General features: G+C 45.1%; 1 protein-coding gene and 1 long non-coding RNA gene across 7 annotated transcripts in view; one reads left to right on the forward strand and one right to left on the reverse strand.

The window, feature by feature from the left end:
• MYOT (myotilin) overlaps positions 1-16,997 on the reverse strand; it is a 32,559-nt gene that overhangs the window by 8,583 nt on the left and 6,979 nt on the right. The window contains exons 2-9 of one of the 5 annotated variants that reach the window (XM_075766297.1): positions 13,961-14,034; positions 12,600-12,662; positions 11,905-12,046; positions 11,229-11,252; positions 10,581-10,700; positions 9,741-9,999; positions 2,734-3,336; positions 424-574 (exon numbers count right to left, since the gene is read on the reverse strand). In XM_075766297.1, coding sequence (XP_075622412.1) covers positions 424-574; positions 2,734-3,336; positions 9,741-9,999; positions 10,581-10,700; positions 11,229-11,252; positions 11,905-12,046; positions 12,600-12,662 — 1,362 coding nt within the window. In that variant the 5' untranslated portion in view covers positions 13,961-14,034. The other 4 variants (XM_075766298.1, XM_075766299.1, XM_075766301.1 and 1 more) reach the window with 4 other exon arrangements.
• LOC142603818 (uncharacterized) overlaps positions 1-16,997 on the forward strand; it is a 49,234-nt gene that overhangs the window by 1,042 nt on the left and 31,195 nt on the right. For both annotated transcript variants that reach the window (XR_012837691.1, XR_012837692.1), the window contains exon 2: positions 9,746-9,926. This is a non-coding gene — a long non-coding RNA (uncharacterized LOC142603818). The remainder of the gene's footprint in view (positions 1-9,745; positions 9,927-16,997) is intronic.

The following is a 16,997-nucleotide window of genomic DNA, read 5'->3' on the forward strand; positions in this document are numbered from 1 at the left end:
GCTATTTGCATTCTAATAGCAAAAATAACTACGAAGACGGTGTTGGGAAATGAAGAAGTTGGATGTGAATCTTTCAGAACCGCACCTTTTACGCCAGCCCTGAGCCGTGATTAAAAATGGAATCAGTGTTTGAGGAGGTTTGGGTTTTGGTTTTTTTTTTTTTTTTTACATTTCTAATGGAAAAAATTCAGCCACCTCACATTGAAAGAATATTCTAGTTATAAATGGCTCAAAGAACTCTTGCTGGGATTTGTTAAGGCTCTGACTAAAGGTGTTTAGGCAGTGTTGCTCCTGCATTTCCTTCTGCTTTCAGCTTAGTCTGGAGGCTCCAGCCTCTGGGGCACTAGGACTAGTCTCTGCACCCCCACTTGCACTACCGAGAGTCAGAGCAAACTGGTTCTTTAATAAGCAGGTTTCCCTTACCTGATTGCCATTCTGGAGAAGGTTGTCTTTGCATCGGAGTTTCTTTTCCAAGTCCTGAATGAGGGCCTCTTTTGTTCCTCGAATTTCTTGGTCTGATGTCTTCTGCATAGAGTTGATGCTAGCTTGTTTGTTATACATTGGTTGTGAGTAACTACTCAGGCAGGAAGAGAAAACAAAGTTATTCCTGTAAGCCTGCTTGACTCTTTGCTACAGCTTCATAGAATACACACAAAAATGTGAACCTGCTACCTAGAAACTGTGGTTCAAATGAACCCGTAAAGCATTTGGGAGATGATAGATAGGCTAGGTGGCGTAATTGAGTATTGAAAACTTAAGGGGAAGCATCATGGTCTAGCCAAGTCATTGAGTGTCCTCCCACAACGCTTGGAGCAGTTTGCTGTGGGTGGCTGTTCAGCATCCTTACATCCTGCAGTGGCCCCTGCCCTGACTCAGATGTGTGCAGTAAGGCTGGCAGTGTTCTGAGGGAGCCACTAACTCCACTGAGCAATGTGAGTCTGTCCAGGCACAAGTTCTCCCTCAAAAACTGCATTCCTTTACAATTTCAGTTGTTAAAAGGGCCTTGGGTTCTGCAAATCCACAGCAAGGTCACAAACTAGTTGATGAGGTGGGAACAAATAACTTATTAGTTGTCCTCTTCTTTTTGGCCCCAGAAAGTGACTTCATATAGCATTTCTGTCCAAATATTCAATAGCCAGGCTTACCCTAAGCTCAGCTGGGTCTTTGGGACCTGCAACCCCTCACATAGTCTGATCTGTAATCCATAGACAAGAAACACAATCAAGTCTTGGAGTTAGATAGTAGACTTGATTCTGCAAGGTGCTACGAAAAGAGGAGCATCCCTCAAAATGAGTTGTGAAGGTCTACTAGAGGTCGCAGCACTCCGTGCTGACGGGATCTAGCCCGGCGCATTACATGCAGCAGAGCCTCGTATGCTGCAGTTGTGTTCAGCAATTATTTCTATTCAAAATCCTCTTCCTCCTGTCGCTCAGGAATTTGTTCTGCTGATTAGAATAGGGTAGGGTAGAAGGGTTATAATTCTGGTACGTATTCCTGGCACTACTTGGACTTAATAATTTGCCCAAGTTATAATTTAAAAACTTTAATAACTTGCCCAACAGATTAATATGTCTCGTGTCCCCGTTTGCCCATTTGTAGCACGATTAGGAAAATAACTCCTCAGCTCATAGTATGTTGCATTTAAGAGCAGCTTATACGAAAAGCCTAGTGAGGCACCAAAGCTCTTTGCTGTGAAAACAAGCCACCCCACGCTACATAGACAAAACCCAGCGGTTACTCCAGAAGCGTACCTAACCCCCACACGATCCTGCGGTACTTTTAAGAAACGCCCCTGAGTGCCCAGCTAGCCCACTCCGTCTTACCTTTCCTCTTCCCACAGCGCTGCGATTCAAAAAAAAAAAACAACCCCGAAGCATTCAGATTTCCTGACTACAAACTGACGCTTAAACCTGAATTTATATCCATGGCAGCAGGACCCCCCTGCCCCTATCACCTTTCTAATATCCTCGGCTGAGTGTTCGTTGCATATTCTACACTGACTTTTCCCCGGACCTCCAGTTAATATTGGCAGGAATACAAGTTGGTGAGAAGGCAAGACCCAGGTCCCTTTGAGATCTCACTGACCTTGGGAGATATTTGGATTGCAGCCCAAAGGCAAAATGATATAATACATATTCAGGAAAGAATTTAGTCTTTGGTCTGAAGGGGTGAAAATTTCAAGCGGCTGCCTTTCTGTTAGCACGTATGATTAATGAAAGCTTGTATTGTAGTAGGTGAGCATAGAGTCCCATCATGATGTGGGACCTGAAAATACTGCTGAGACTTACTAGGAATCTTGTTTACATGTGGGAAATGCTACTGCCTTCCCCCCTGCCTCCCTGTTCATAAGCCATGGTTGTTGGGAGAAATTAATTTGAGATGGGTGTCCATCTTCTGTTCCAAATACCCTTAAATAAGAGATTTCCATCAAATCAAACTAAACTATTGAAACTGACTCCAGAAAACCTGCACAGCAGGCCGTGACACAACGACTGTGCAGTTTAATTCCTGGTGGATACCCATCTCTCCCACACAGACACCAAGGGCAGCACTCAGCCTCCTAACCCGATTCATGCAGAGTCCTGCCTCGAACGTCCGCAGTCAACGGGAGCTGTACCATTGGCTTCAGCCGAGCTGGTGTTGCATCGGACGGTTGGATTTGGGATGGGCAGTGCACAGGAGAGGCCAGGCCAGAGGAAAGCAAGGGGAGGTTAGAAGCCTGTATATACTTACTGAGGTTCCATAGGAGAAGGAGTTTGGCTGTTATAGTCGGGCTGCGAGGGTAGCACTGAGCACAGGAATGCTGCGGGGGGTTGGTTAGGCATGGATATAAGCCGTTGCCCAGATGATGAGCTAGCAGGAGACTGCGCAGATGCAGGTGTGACGGGATATGTGGATTCCTTAGGGGCACTACAGGAGGGTGAGGAGAGCGTGATTGAAGAGCTCAGCGATGACGAGGAGGAGAATTTCTGCCCGCTTGGGTTACGAGGCTGTATTAGGATGGAGGACTGTTTGATTTGTCTGCTTGACTCTGTAGAGGCTGCAGGTCCCGGAGGCTGCTGTTGCCCTTGACACACATTCTTAGACTGGATAAAATGTTTTGGACGTTCGTAGTTAAACATGGTTGGTTGGCACATAGAGGAAACGGATGGGAAATTAGGGACACTCATAGGAGAGGTTTCACGGCTGTCCTGGGTTTTTGTTGGTGATAATTGGCTTTGGATAGGTGGCTGGTAAAAACTAGGTGGTAGGCCACAAAAACTTTCTTGGCCGGGCTCCTGGATAGAATGGAACCCTTGCCTTGCAGAATAGAGGCTTTCTTGGTGTGGATTTTCCCTTAAGGAAGACAATACAGATAAAATAAATTGTACAGCACCATTTGAATCACAAAAATACTGTGTCATGAGCAGTCATTAGTAATCCAACGAGTATGAAGTTCAGACAATTGACAATTAAAGCTTGAGCTTAAAATAAGGAGATTTAGGGTTGAATAGAACTATTCTGGAACTGTATGAATATTTTGGATTACAAGAACAAATCGCACACTCTATCCAGCTTGGGCGCAGTGCTCACCACGGCTTTCTTATCTGCAAGAGGCCAGTAAATTCTAAAAGAAATAGCAATTGGTTTATTGAGACGACCCACCACCTGCATAAGTCTACAGATAACCATAGATACTACTGCTAAGGAAGGTAATTTGCCACATATCATCTTAACTAAAGATCTCTGGATCCTGCTGTCAAAATACTAAATGTGCTATCACTCGGAGAATTGGCTATTTGTACCGAGAAATTCCTTACGCCATAGGAAAGCATGAAACAGGTTCCACTTTCTTTTAAGCCTAAAACTAAACCTTTGAAACCAAGTATGCTGATTTCTTCTCTAATGGTTTTTGAATTCAGAGCTTTTTATATCCAACTGAGATTTGGGATTGGAATGCCAAGGACTGTGCTTCTCCATTGGAAGTGATTTCCTGAGATTTGCTGTTAGGGCTAATAATTGCCAGAATGACATAGCTGCAGGATAAAGTAGGGCAAGCTGAGCTGCTCAGAGGTCCTGCGTTTATTTTGCAAGTCCTTGATATCTAAATGTGGGCTTTCCATCAACTTACAAAATAGGAAAGTTTCATTAGAGCAAACTAAGCAAGTTTGTTAAGATCGACAAACAACTTCAGCTCCAGGATACATAAATAACCCCCCAAAATAAATATAAAGCTACTAATAAAAAAATGAGAATATAAATCCACAGTTACATGTGTTGGAAAAAATTGTAATCTTGCCCCACTGAGATCAGCTGTTTTGCTGCTATATATATACAGTATATTGTATTCCCCTCATCGGAGAGCCTGAAGAAGGGCTCCACCAGGTCATAAATTCCCCTGGGGGGGAGATCAACTGAAGACATCGTTCTTGTTTTAAAGATTCAATGTTTTTTTTCTCATTTCCTAAAGGTAATTATCAATATTAGTTGTAAGTTAACTGTAAGTAATCAGAGGTTTTCTAGTAAAAATTCCCAAGCTTTCGCCTTGTCATGCTCTTGGAATTTGAAGCTGGCTCAAATTTTTGGAGCATGTCCCCACGATGTTCTCATTTGCTGGTGCAGAAAAACTCGTTGAATCTTGTTTTTATACCATTTTTATATCACTGCCTGGGCTCAGATTCATTCATTTTACCTACAGGCTATGTACAGAAACCAGCATTTACTTTGTTTTCTAAATACTGCACTTAAGATACTAAACAAGCACTGCCCCACAGTGCGCAGATTCACTCGTCACAGCGAGGGATAAGTTATGTTTTCCTCAATCATTCCACCTTGATTTGGGTAAAAATAAATAAATCCACAGAGACGTTTGAATTTACAAGATGAAAACAATAAGTAATAACAGAGACACTTTCCTTTTTTTTTTTTTTTTTTAAAAAAAAAGTAGTATTTTTTCCCTTTGTTGCCTCCCACATTACCTTGGACACCGCCGCACCTTAAAGGTACGCTCTCATCTCGGCATCACCCAGCACTCTGCCCCTTCTCACGCCAGCTCCCTGACCGGTTCGAAGCACAAAGCAGCACCTTACCTACAGCCTAGAAGTTGTCACCCGGGCAGTAACCCGTATTTTGGGAAGGGACCGTCATTCACTGCCCCAGACCGTCATAGCCGCCCTCTGTGTCGCGTTCTAAGACCAGAGGCTTTAATGTGCTGCCAGCAGGTGACACCGCGTCCTGCCTGTCCCCCTGCCCGCACCGCTGTCACAATAAGAGTCTCCCCCGGCCTGGCGGGGACACTGTATTTAAGGGCCGCACCCCGGGTTTTGGGCAGCTGCCCGCGGTCTGCAAATCACCCGCGTGGGCAGCGGTAAAACCTGCCTGCGCCGCTGCCTGTCCCTGCCGGTAGCCGGGCCCAGGGGGGCGGGGGGGAAGCTGAGCCCGCCGGTAGCCGGGCCCGGGCAGTGCTGGCTGTGGGCGGCCGGGGCTCCGCTCCCGGGGCTCCGCGGTTGCCCCAAGCCGCTGCTCCGGCCCGGTCCAGCCCCGGGAGCGCTGCCCGGTTCACCCCGCTGCCGCTCGGCTCCCCTGCTCCGGGTACGTCCTGCGGCCAGCGGGAGAGGGGGAAAGAACTGCAGAAGTCGGCAGCTATTGCACAGAAAAGCAAGGGGGTTTGCCCAAAACAATCGTAGGGAGCAGCAAGGAAGGACTGCTGCAATATGCTTAAACGTCCCTAAATCCCACTTCGTTATCTCAACGAAATTCTTTTTTTTAATTCATTTACTAATTGGCTGTAGCTAATTGCCTCTGTAGTGATAACACTCCGTTACTGCTTTTAAGGCTGTGTACTTAAAGGATACAGATACTTGAAACCCAGATGTAGACGTTGTTTAAATAACGACCCAGCAGCATCCCCGAGCCCTCCGTCGGTACCCGGGGCCGCCGGGCTGCCCGCACCTTCGCTCTAGTACGGAGCTTAATCAAGGGCAGCGGCACTGCTCACGGCGGGGAAACGATCGGATGTGTGCCTCAAGAGTCGTACACTGAGTAACACAAAATATACTTGACGGTAAAATACCATGCGATGGTATTTTGCTGTTTGTGTGTATTGTTATACGTATTTACTTGGATTAAAAGAGGTTTTCACCAAAACAGCAACAGATGCTGCTGGCAGATTAGGTGATTTGTATCCCTTTAATCAAAGGCTTCAATGCTTAATTACATCTTAAATTACCATTATAATGTTTTAAGGATCTTAATTATACTTTGGCAACTCTTGCCTGACGCGCGGGGTGTTGGTTAAACCCCCCCGAGGGCCGCAGCTCGGCTCCGTGGGCTCTTTCGGTTGCCTCTTCCCTCCCTTCCCCGTCCGGGTGAGTCTTTCAGCACAGGGTCTTCGAGAGTTAATCCGCACTCAGCCTTCGTATTTAAACATCACCCCACCGCTTGTGAACTAAATCTCCATAGCAGGTGTTAATTGAGCGCTAATTTATTTAAATTCCTCGTGATGAAAGTGATTAAGGGAGGAAGTGTGTCCCTGCTTGCTGGAGAGGTTATTTGCTTTTTAAGTTTTTTTTTTTTTAAAAAAAAAAAAAGTAAAAAAAAAAAATCAGTGGTTTGCACAGAGAGAGTTGAGTACTTAAAAAAGGTAACTGTAGCATGATCATTTGCCCTGTGGGAAGCTGTGAGCATGTTAAAGGTCAGACCCTGTGCTCAGACAAGCTCCCTGGCTCCCCATCGACTTCAAGGGTGCAGTGTGCTGGTTTCAGAACTGAAGTTGCCTGCAAGACATCAGTTTAAGGACAGCTTTATGTGCTTAAAAGGCTGGACACAACTAGGAGGACTTGGGTGAAAGAGAAGAAACAGAAAAACGTGAGATCCTGAAGGTAGGAAAAAAATTGAAAGAACTAGAAGCCGGACTGATAAAGGCAGAGGAGTAAATCTCATAGCTTGTGCTAGGGTAACTTAATAGTACTGCGACCAGGACTGCGCGGTGTTAGAGACCAGCTTTTCTGCACTGCTCCAGTTTACTTTCTATGAATGGTGACACATTGCACCTGATCAGGTTCTCCCAGTTGCTTGAGTCATATAGCAACAAATGGCTAGGAAAAAAGTTCAGAATCTTTTGCTTATTTATTAAGGAATCTTAAAAGCTACCTAAAAGACGTGGCGGTATACTTAGTGCTTGAAGCCTCTTATTTTTTGCTTGGGTTAAGTCCCTTTAATAAAATTAATATAGATTTTGTTCTGCTTCTTTAAGGCTGTTGAGAAGGACACTGTAAGCTGCGGATATAAAGGGCTCAGAGAGGAGTAGCTGGTAGTGGCAGACTTCTAGAATTGCATTTTCTAGCTTTTGTGGAGTGGCTGTTGCTAAGCAATAATTTGGAGAAGTATGACTGCAAGGACTTAATTCATTTTATAGTTGTTCCTGGTAATAGTTTTGTTCTGTCATCACTGTCTTTGTCGGTATTTCTTCGTGTCTTTGGTAATACAGTTGCAACTGCATATGCTATGTGAGAGAGCTATATAGCTAAATCTGTCTAACAAGACAGTTGTTGTACAGCTAGTCATTAGAGATAATTGCTTAGTTTGAGGTAACAGCAACATTTACAATGTTGAGTCTCATTCATACTAGTGTTTCAAAGCACATGGCAATAAGGCTGTGGGTTTTAAAGATATTTAAATGCGCATAGATGGATATTTCTAGATATTTTAATAGTTTCCTCTCTGTATCTCGAGACATGTAAATGCCTTCCAAAATCTGGTTCAGTGTTGCTGGCAATCGAAAGCCATCTGCAGCTCTATACACTAGGTAATGTTTTATACAAACCAAACTTTAAAAATCATTGAATTGCATAGCTGATTTTGGTGGTATGTTATATCCTTTTGTGTGGGACATCAGGTACTGCATTTCAAACTAACCAGAACTTTAAAAATAAAAATGCGACAACAGCTCACTGGTACTGCTGCAAGCGATAAATTTTACAAGTAGTCATCCTAAGCAGCAGGTATCATCTGAAAGAGCTTCCCCACAGGTTGCTTGTTAGAAATGCCAAAAAACAGGCTTCCTGCTGCCTTTGAGAAATCTGGAGAGAGGTTGGAAAACTAGTCCTGTTCTAAAAGGACAGCTAGCAAATGTGTCCTGCTGCCCCCATTCCTTCCAAGAGGTTATGCCAGAGGTTTTATAAAAGGCTTTCGTTTTTGCTCGGTAAACAAGTAACAGTCTGCCCTAGTTTGAAACAATCACCAGGTAAAGATTGCAAGCAATGCAATGTTGGTCTGCGTTAGATACTCTCAGGCAAACAGCCTTATCTGTAGGTGTTTGGACCTGGGTAGTTGAGCGTGAGTTGACTTGAGTACAGCGATGTTTGAAGGCACCAGCACCACCACCACCAGCACAGGATGGTTGCAGGCTGCAGGCAAGCCCTCCGCAGCTTTGCACTGCTGCAGCCTCCTAAAGGCCGTGCAAATTAGCTTCAGCGAGGGTTTTGATTCTGCAGTGGGGTCTGGTTAGGGTCCCAGCTGATTTTCCTGGAGCAAACTTGGATTTCATGGAAGGGCTTGAAGCTAAACTGAGAGCCTCCTCTTAGTGATCTGCAGGTTATTGAAACAAACCCATTTTTAGTTGGCGATTTATTAAAAAAAATTCCTGTGCATGGAGAAATGTATACTGAAATGTGATCTCTCCTGTAGTGAATTTGGAGGAGGATGTTCAGAATTGTTAAAATAACTAGTTTAGTTAAAGTGGCAGAGTACATCCAAAAATAATCTATAACACAGAGAATGCTTTCTGTCACGGCCAGCCGTTTACACACGATGTAACAGTATCGCTGCAATGCAGCGCTGGCATTCGGCTGAGCGAGGAGGCACACGTCTGCCTCGTAGCTCTCCCCTTCACAGACAGGACTGAGGAAACTCCTCTGTAGTGCTGGGCTTGGGCCTTTTAACTGTCACCGTTTGCAGTCTTTGTTATGCCTATAAACACCTGAGAAGCACTACAAAAATCTGAGATGGAATTGCCAAGACGTGCGTTCTAACTTGTTTTGTTTCCCTGGAACAATTAGACAGAATAACTAATAATGCAACAAGTACAAAGCTACCCGAGAGCTGCATTGGGCGAAGAAATTGGAACAAGTATTGTTTTAAAAGGGAATACTTTATTCTTGGGGGAAAATCTCCACCTCCTGGGCAAGGAGTGTCCCTACAGTGGCGTGGGTCAGTTTTCGTTCAATCCAGTGGGTCACTGGTTCAGTACTTGGCCTCCACAGAGTGCTTTGCACGTACAATCTGCACCACGCCACAGGATCTGGAGTTCTATCGCTGTCTTATAGAATGGGAAATGGAAATATGAGGTGATGCCGCTTGGCCACGGTTACAGAGGGAGGTGGTGGCAACAGAATTGTACCTTGAAATTTCCCAGGTACTGTGAGCTTTGCCTCGTGCTCTGCTGTGGAGCCTAAGGTTTTCTGGAGGCTAATTATTTGGGGTGATGCTTTTAAAGTTACTTATAGATAGGCACTTCTGAAAATACCATTAGGCGCTTACCTGGGCCTTTAGATAGTTACATACTCTGTCAAATCGAGCCGGGTGTTACACGTTCCCATTGTCATTTAGGCACACAAGTCAGGTTACCATATGTGCACATTTCCCTGTTAGGGTATGGGGCACAGGAGCTTTGCAGTTGCGTTACCAGGCTCTCTAGAAAGTTCATCCTCTAAATATTGTGTAAAACTAACCAAGCCATATGATTTTTCTCTTTGTCTTACCGCAGAGGTGAAGCCCGAGGTGAATTCTCATAAGCTCCATGAAAACCTTCAGCTTCGCTCTTGGAGTTCACCTGGCTGAAGTTTGTGGCTTCTGCTCGACCGCCCAGCCCCGGGGTCTCCGTGCCGTAGGAGGGCAGGCCAGCCGCGTCTCGGTCCTTGGCTCCTGTTTGGCTGCTCCTAGGGAAGGTGGGTTTCTTCACGGTGACTTGCACTGCTGGCCTGTGGGCAGCACCTGCAAAGCTTTCCATCTCTTTTGCTCCTGGAAGTAGAATTGTCCACAAGTCAAGCAGAAAGCAGTGGTGGTTCAGCAGTGTAACAGGAAGGGAAACCGGTATGTCTGTGCAGGTGGATGAGAGTTCACGTGCCTGGGCTCTGCATAGACCAGAACCCGCACAGCTGCGTTAGCCAAACCTGACTTCTCACTGGTGAGCTTTGGTTTACAGGCAGGGTGCTGTTTGGAGGCAGCTTTCAGCACAAGCCGGACAAGTCATGTGTTAAAATAAACAAGGTTTCGATACAGCCAATGTGTTGGGCTAAGCTGGCCTCCCTGAAGGGATGAAGCTCAGGGGTGAGACTCCTCTGTGAGAGGAACAACATCTCCCCCTTGTCGTCCTTGACCCAGGAGGAAGAGGGGCCAAAAGCAGAAATGCGGAGGAACTTGCATCCAGCTTTGAGAGGTACCCAAGCAGACTGCGTTTTTGGGACATTTCTCTTCTTTTGAGCCTGCAAAAGTGTTTGGGTCTGGCTTCTGCTTGGCAAATATCTGTGACGCTGCCTGATGCTGACCAGCAGCAAATTCTCTTGTGCTGAGTTGCTCAGCTCAGAGATCCGTGTGCTTACCTGGGGAAACAGAGAGATGTGCACTGGATGCTGCAGATCCAAACTCATTTTCAGCAACACATTTAAATATTCCGGAGTCTTCTGGAAAAGCTTCTGTAATAACCAGGGTGCAGACTTCCTCTGAAATGACAAATTCAGGCATGCTGTTGTACCATAAAAGCCAAATGTCAACTTGTAGGAACTGGTCCTTGCAGAAGGACTGCTACTTGGTGATGGGGCTTGGCAGTAATAAAGTGTAAAAAAGTGACATAAAGGGCACAGGAATCCAAGGGATTCAGAAGGAAGGATCTTTCTTCCTGTAACTTTAAAGAAACAAGTTTAAATTCTGTCTTCTCTTGCACAAGTTTAAACCCCAGAAAAGATGACAGGTCAGAATGGTTGATATGTTTTCCCTTCACATACAGGGTACTCTTTCTTGACTGAGTGTAAAAGGGATGATAACCTTTCTCATCATGTTGTGAAATAAATCAGGGCCTTTCACGTGCTTGTGTCAAAACGATGAACTTGAAAGCTCCTAGCCTGACACTGAATGCGATCTTCTGGCTCCCCTTTCAACATTATTGATTTATCTTGGATGAGTTGGGAAAAACTGAGCTTAGGGTGTTTAACCAATGAAATGTCTAACAGAAAAATGCACAGTGTACTTACCAGGAACAGCTGATGAACAAGCCTCTGCTCAAAATAAGAAAGAAAAAAATTAAATGTCTATAATGCCAGAATGGAAGAAAGCCCTTCAGCCCTTCCCTCTTTTCCCAGCTCAGCTGCCACCCCGGTTACAGAAGGGACCACCTCTCTGTCTGTCCACCAAGAGAAATAACATCTGCATAGGGGAAGCTCAGGTTTGGCTGGGGAACCTGATGGCACAAACACCTCGCCACTGAGGTGATATAGAAAAGAGCTCTACTGACTTTGGGGTTAGTTGCTGTGAATTTGGCCCACTGGAGCTATGACCTCGTGTCTGGGAGTATGATAAACTGTTTAAAATGTGCTTATATTGCAAATTTTTTTCCTGAGTTCATCGGTAGTTATAATATACAGTGACAGTGCCTCCATGGCTCAGTAGTCCTTTCATTAATATATATAAATTATATTAATACCTAACAGCATGGCGATCTCCTCCCATTGTGCCTGACCTGCTCGCGCGTTGCCGGAGGGAGCACGGGCTCTGTACAGAGTCTGTGACTTCAGGTCATTTGATACTTGTAAGCTTAACTCTGCCTCTATGAACATGTACGATCTCCTAATCTTTGTAGCGGTTCTTGTTCCTGTCTTATCACTGTCCCAGTAAAATCACTGTACATCAAACAGAGGTAGCAATACCTACTTTTTCGTAGTATTCGGAAATCAGCAGAATCGATTATCTGATCATATTCTCTGTACCAGTGAACCTGTAAGGTGGGTGTAGCACGAATGCGACATTCAAAAACCACTAACTGACCCTTGGTAGCTTTTATGTTTTGTAGGCCCTGGAGGAGGAAAAACTGGTGTTAATGGCTGACATAAGTATTTCCCCATTGAAGCAATTATTACAGAATGATACACCCTTCAGTGAAGAGGATGATCTCATGCCCCCATTTTTATTTTATTTACAATAGCTGATGTAATTCTAGATGCATTTGCTGTGGGTTGTGAATGGAGGGTTTTTTCACCTGTGGACCAGTGCTCATTGAAAGGCTTTAGCTTGCTTATGCATTTAAAGAAAGATACAAATGCAGGAAAAACATCTGTTCCAGTGGATACAATATAATAAGGGAGGTTACTGTGAGAGGTTTCCACTTCAGCCTCCTTTGTAGGAAATAAATGAGATGAATTCATGTACATGGTTCTGTCTGTCTGGATTGTTTACCAATTAAGATGTTAGTTTGATAGAGTCACCAATGAAGCATGCTGGCTTTTTTGATTTGTAAAAGAACCAATGTTCCAGCCTCGAAATACCTTCTGATGGAGCAAGAAAACTCAAAATCTAATGCTAGCAGTAGCAGAACAAGCTATGTTGTTCAGACAACCTGTGCTCTTTACCTTTGTAAATGCAGGTGTGCTTCCGTAGGCAGACCCGGTCAGGCTCGCTGAGGGACTCTGCATCTATATAGCAAAGAAAAGTGACTTTTTTTTATAGCTTGAATTTCTCATATGCAGAAACCCAGCTGTGTTGCTGGCTCACAACTTTGAAACAGAAGATATCAGAGTGTTTTATCTGTTGTTCATGTGCCAGCCTAATAAATACCCTATGGAGAGTCTCCATTCAAGTGCTCCAAGAGGAAATGCTTCCCTGGACCGTGAACACCAAGTTAGTGGAAAGAGAAGGTGGTAACTGGTAATTTTGCTGGTGTTATAGCTATAAGGCAATTAGTTGTCTGCATTGTGTGGTCTCTGTGTTGCTTGCCAGTAGCTGTCCCCTTCTACAGAGATCCCTACCTGGTTTAGTTGGTCCCAGGTCTAGCCCTTCTTGGTTTGTATGGTGTATGTGGTAACTACAGGGAAGCTGAATGTAGAGAAATGAGCAGAAACCTTGGTAATCTGTCCTGACATTGTCCTTTAAAGCTCATCTGACACAGAGGTTACAATAAGGTCCCTGATTAAGCAAGAAAGGCAGTTTTAAGATGATCAAATATTTGCAGTGCAAGATATGTCCCTGTTCCATGGTGGGGCATTGATGTGCACTCATATCCATCTCATTTAGCTTTTGAACCATGTGTCTTGCATAAAATGTGCAACTGAAGTGCTTGGGTTTGTTTTGCTGTGGCAGTAGTCTTTTTTATAATCTGTCTTTCCTCTGAAATAACCCAAGTTTTCAGCGCTTTCCCTCCCAGCCTGAGTTAAGATGTGAGTCTGTCTCCAGGTAGTCTGACTTCCCCAGCTCTTGACCAAGAATGTGCTCTAAACCAACTACCTGTTCTGAAGTGAATCCTTGAAGTAGGCTGACAAATGGCTAAGCTGCGTGGCAGCCCCTCGAGCATTTCCAGCCCTGTCACCTGCTCCATCAATTCTCTGAGCAATTCTGGCTAGGAAATGTTCTAGAAAGCCCTTTTCCAGAGCTTAGGCTCCAGATAGTCATATTCATGATGACTTGCCTCTTGGTCACTTGCTGAAGATGTGCTTGAGCTGATCCTAGCAAAATATTTCTGTAATACTATAAACAATAATTTAAGAGATGTGTAACCTACTCTTTGAGCGTCAATAGATAACGGCTGAATTAAAGTGGTGTACCTCTGGTGAACTGAACGGCTGCTAGAGACTTCATTGGCTGAGGAACCAATGGTCAGAAAAACACTGGTGGCTTTCTGCTTTTTCCTAGCATGGGGAGAAAAATAAACAGGGCAGGATGGAGACAGAGACTTTAGGAGGTTGAGTATACTTGACCCAACAATGTTTGCACTTACTGTGACATTCCTCTGGCCCTGCCAGGATGCTGAGAGTTGCAAGGAAGCTTAGCCTTCAGATTTACCCTGTGAACCTGGAGAGACAAACATAAATCAGTGTGTGTTTAGAACTGTCTTCTTTTCCTTACAAAACAGTGATGGCCATTTGGTGAACTGAGTATATGCTGGTTGGAGAGCAAGTGGTACGTGCCAGGGAAAATAGAAGTATCCTTAGTATTTGAGAGTAGGCTCAGGTCACCTCTCCGGAGCATGTAGACATCTAACCAAGGTTATTGATATGGGCCTCTGTAAAAGACCCAAGTCCCCCGTGAAACCTGGCTGCATGGTGGAGTTAGGGTGTTTCTGCATTTGGATGGAAGAGTCTACAAAAACCCTTGTTACTTTAGCTAAAGTGAAAATGGTACCTCATAAACCAGCTACCAGAGCTTTCTCGCATAAGCACTGTAGTGTACTGGATTGATGCAGAAAAAAGTTGCTACTGGTAGCTCATTAATAAAGACTTTACAGGTTTCATTTTTTTTTCCCCATTCACTATGGCAAGAGAGATTTTTCTCTCTGGAGTACTGCAGGCTAACGGTCTCACGTTGCTGTTTCTCGTGGCACTGTTGCATCAGTAAAAAAGCCGATCTTGATAAATAACTTGCAGCAGCAGTGCTGTCATCACACGCTCTGCTTCTGGATGGAACGTTGAAAGTGTGACTCTGGACTGAGAGCCAGCAGCATGTGTGAGACGCAGAGACAGTGCTCCTACGTCTGCCTTGAGCTACAGCTGCCGGGAAGGAATTGAACCTGGTTTGTCAGCAAGGACAAGTCACGGAAATAACTGAATTGACTTTCTGCTGGCTGTAGGAGCAATATATGTCCCCTGCCAATCTGTTTGGTGTGATGCAATACTCCTCAGTTGCTGACTTGCTAAAGGGTGCCCTGGGATTTCTCTTCCTCATCCACTAAGCCAGCCGTTCACCCTTTCCCACTCTTAGCACCTGCGGCGTCAAATTCAGAGTCTTATTCTACACTATCTGGTAGCTGATGTTGTCACGTACTGCCAAGTCCTATGTTGGTGTCTGTGGTCACGGCAGATGGTTACAAAGCTGTTGTTTGTTGTTTCGTGATCAGTTGCTAAGGCCACTGTAACTGTCCCCTTGTGAGCTCCTCGCCTGTTGACCCACTGCCTTTGTGGCAGTTTTGCTTTGTGTTTGCAGCCTGCTACGAACCAGATGTGAGTGGTTGCAGCTTGGCAGGTAAGTAGCCTTTCCTTAAAGTTACGGTTGTTTCTTTGCACCCCAACAGTGCTCTAGGTCAGACAAACATATGTGTTTCTTCAGGGTTTGGATCCTACGCTTGGTGCTCCTGGTTCTGTATGGTATGGTTTGGTACTTACTGCATTTGTAAGAGGATAGGTAGAATAACTTCAAATTTGGGGTCTTCTAGCTGACTGTCACCCTGTCTTGGAGTCACATTTGTAGAGATGCAGATAGGTGCATGGTGTAGAGATATGGAGGCACCTCAACAGGCTAGGATGTAGTTACCTCGAACAGGTCAGTAGGTATATGCATCTGTACTCTTCTGAGGCTTTGCATGGCCATTTGGTCCAAATAATTTATTTGAGATCTATTCTCTCTCTTTCTCTCTCCTGCTTTCCGTCACTCTCCAGAACGGTCATAGCTGGTTACAGCGAGGAGTATCTTGCAGTCTGGTTGTATTTGACTGGTGCAGCCAAGTGACAAGTGCAGGCAGCCGTGTGAGACAACGGGCTGCTGTGAGGCAGTCGGACATCCCTGATGAGAGCATGTCACTGTGTGTCTCATCCAAACCTGCAGTATGTTACCCTTGGCCCTGAGCCAGCAAAGCGGTTACACATGTACTTGGACCACCCGTAGACTTCATATTTCTATCTGTGGCTCTTGAGTTATAAGTATCTCTCAAGCAGTTCCAGGGTGGCTCCTGTCCAAGCTTATGTCACGTGGCCATCGACAGGGCTGTGCCGTGATGCAAGGGCTGCTGGATAATCCCAAGCTCTTGGATGTGGGAGGAGGGCCTGGGAAGCCGATGTTCTTGAGTTGCCCTGGGTTCCCGCCGCAAACCAATGCTGTCTCTACTCCACCGCAGGTCCCTGCCATGCTGTCTGCATTGCCTCCTTGCAGTCTGTCAGGTAATGGTCAGCATAGTTGGTTTTCAGGACCTATGAAATAGGCGGATTTGGTTTTTTTTCTGATTTTTCTTCCAAAGAAAAAGGGCAGTGAAAAGTCAGACACATGCGGATTGTGAAAGGAGTTCCTGGGCTAACATATCTGCTTTAAAGATCACCTGATCATGACTGAAAAAACATTACCAAAACTGCATTGGAGAATCTATGCCCCCTTTCTTTCTGTATGACAAAAGACTTAATTCTCCTGTAGAGATGCCATCATTCTTGTTCATGATCAGTCTGGAATTGGGCAAGACGTGAACAGAAACAGAAGGCACAGATGTGCCCCTTAGCAAGAGTAAGTGAAGTAGTGAGAGAGGAGACTGTGGCAGCCTGTGGTTTAACATCAAGCATGGTGAGACACTCCAGGAAGCTTGCTCAGAAAGGTTGGACATGCCTTATCTGGAGCGAGAAGCAAGATCTTGGAGAGAGATTGGTCTGACATGGCAGAGACCATGGCCAAAGATGATGGCTGTCAAAGTGGCAAGTGAAACTGGACTGATGTCGTGTAACATGCCAAGCAGTCGGTGTTCACACAGTAAATACGGGCAGCTATATATGTGATGCTGCAGCTGCCAGTGCTCGAGGAAGGCTTGGCTAATCTCTTGCCAAAGCAGATCCTACTGGTTCCATTGAGAGGAGACCCCATCGTTGGGAAGTCTGTTTGTGCTTTGCTGCTGTAGGTGTCTACTGTTCAAAGCAGAAGCCATCCTTGAAATCCACATTGCTTGCAGCACCCTGGTTTGTAGACAAACTCATCCTTCACATGCATGATTTATGTTAGATGCTCTGCTCTCATCTCCTGTTCTGTGGTCCTTCCTTTTCACAGGTTGCTTCTTGTGAGTGTGT

Source organism: Balearica regulorum, chromosome 14 (assembly GCF_011004875.1).
Source record: "Balearica regulorum gibbericeps isolate bBalReg1 chromosome 14, bBalReg1.pri, whole genome shotgun sequence".
In the NCBI taxonomy this organism is placed as follows: Eukaryota; Metazoa; Chordata; class Aves; order Gruiformes; family Gruidae; genus Balearica; species Balearica regulorum.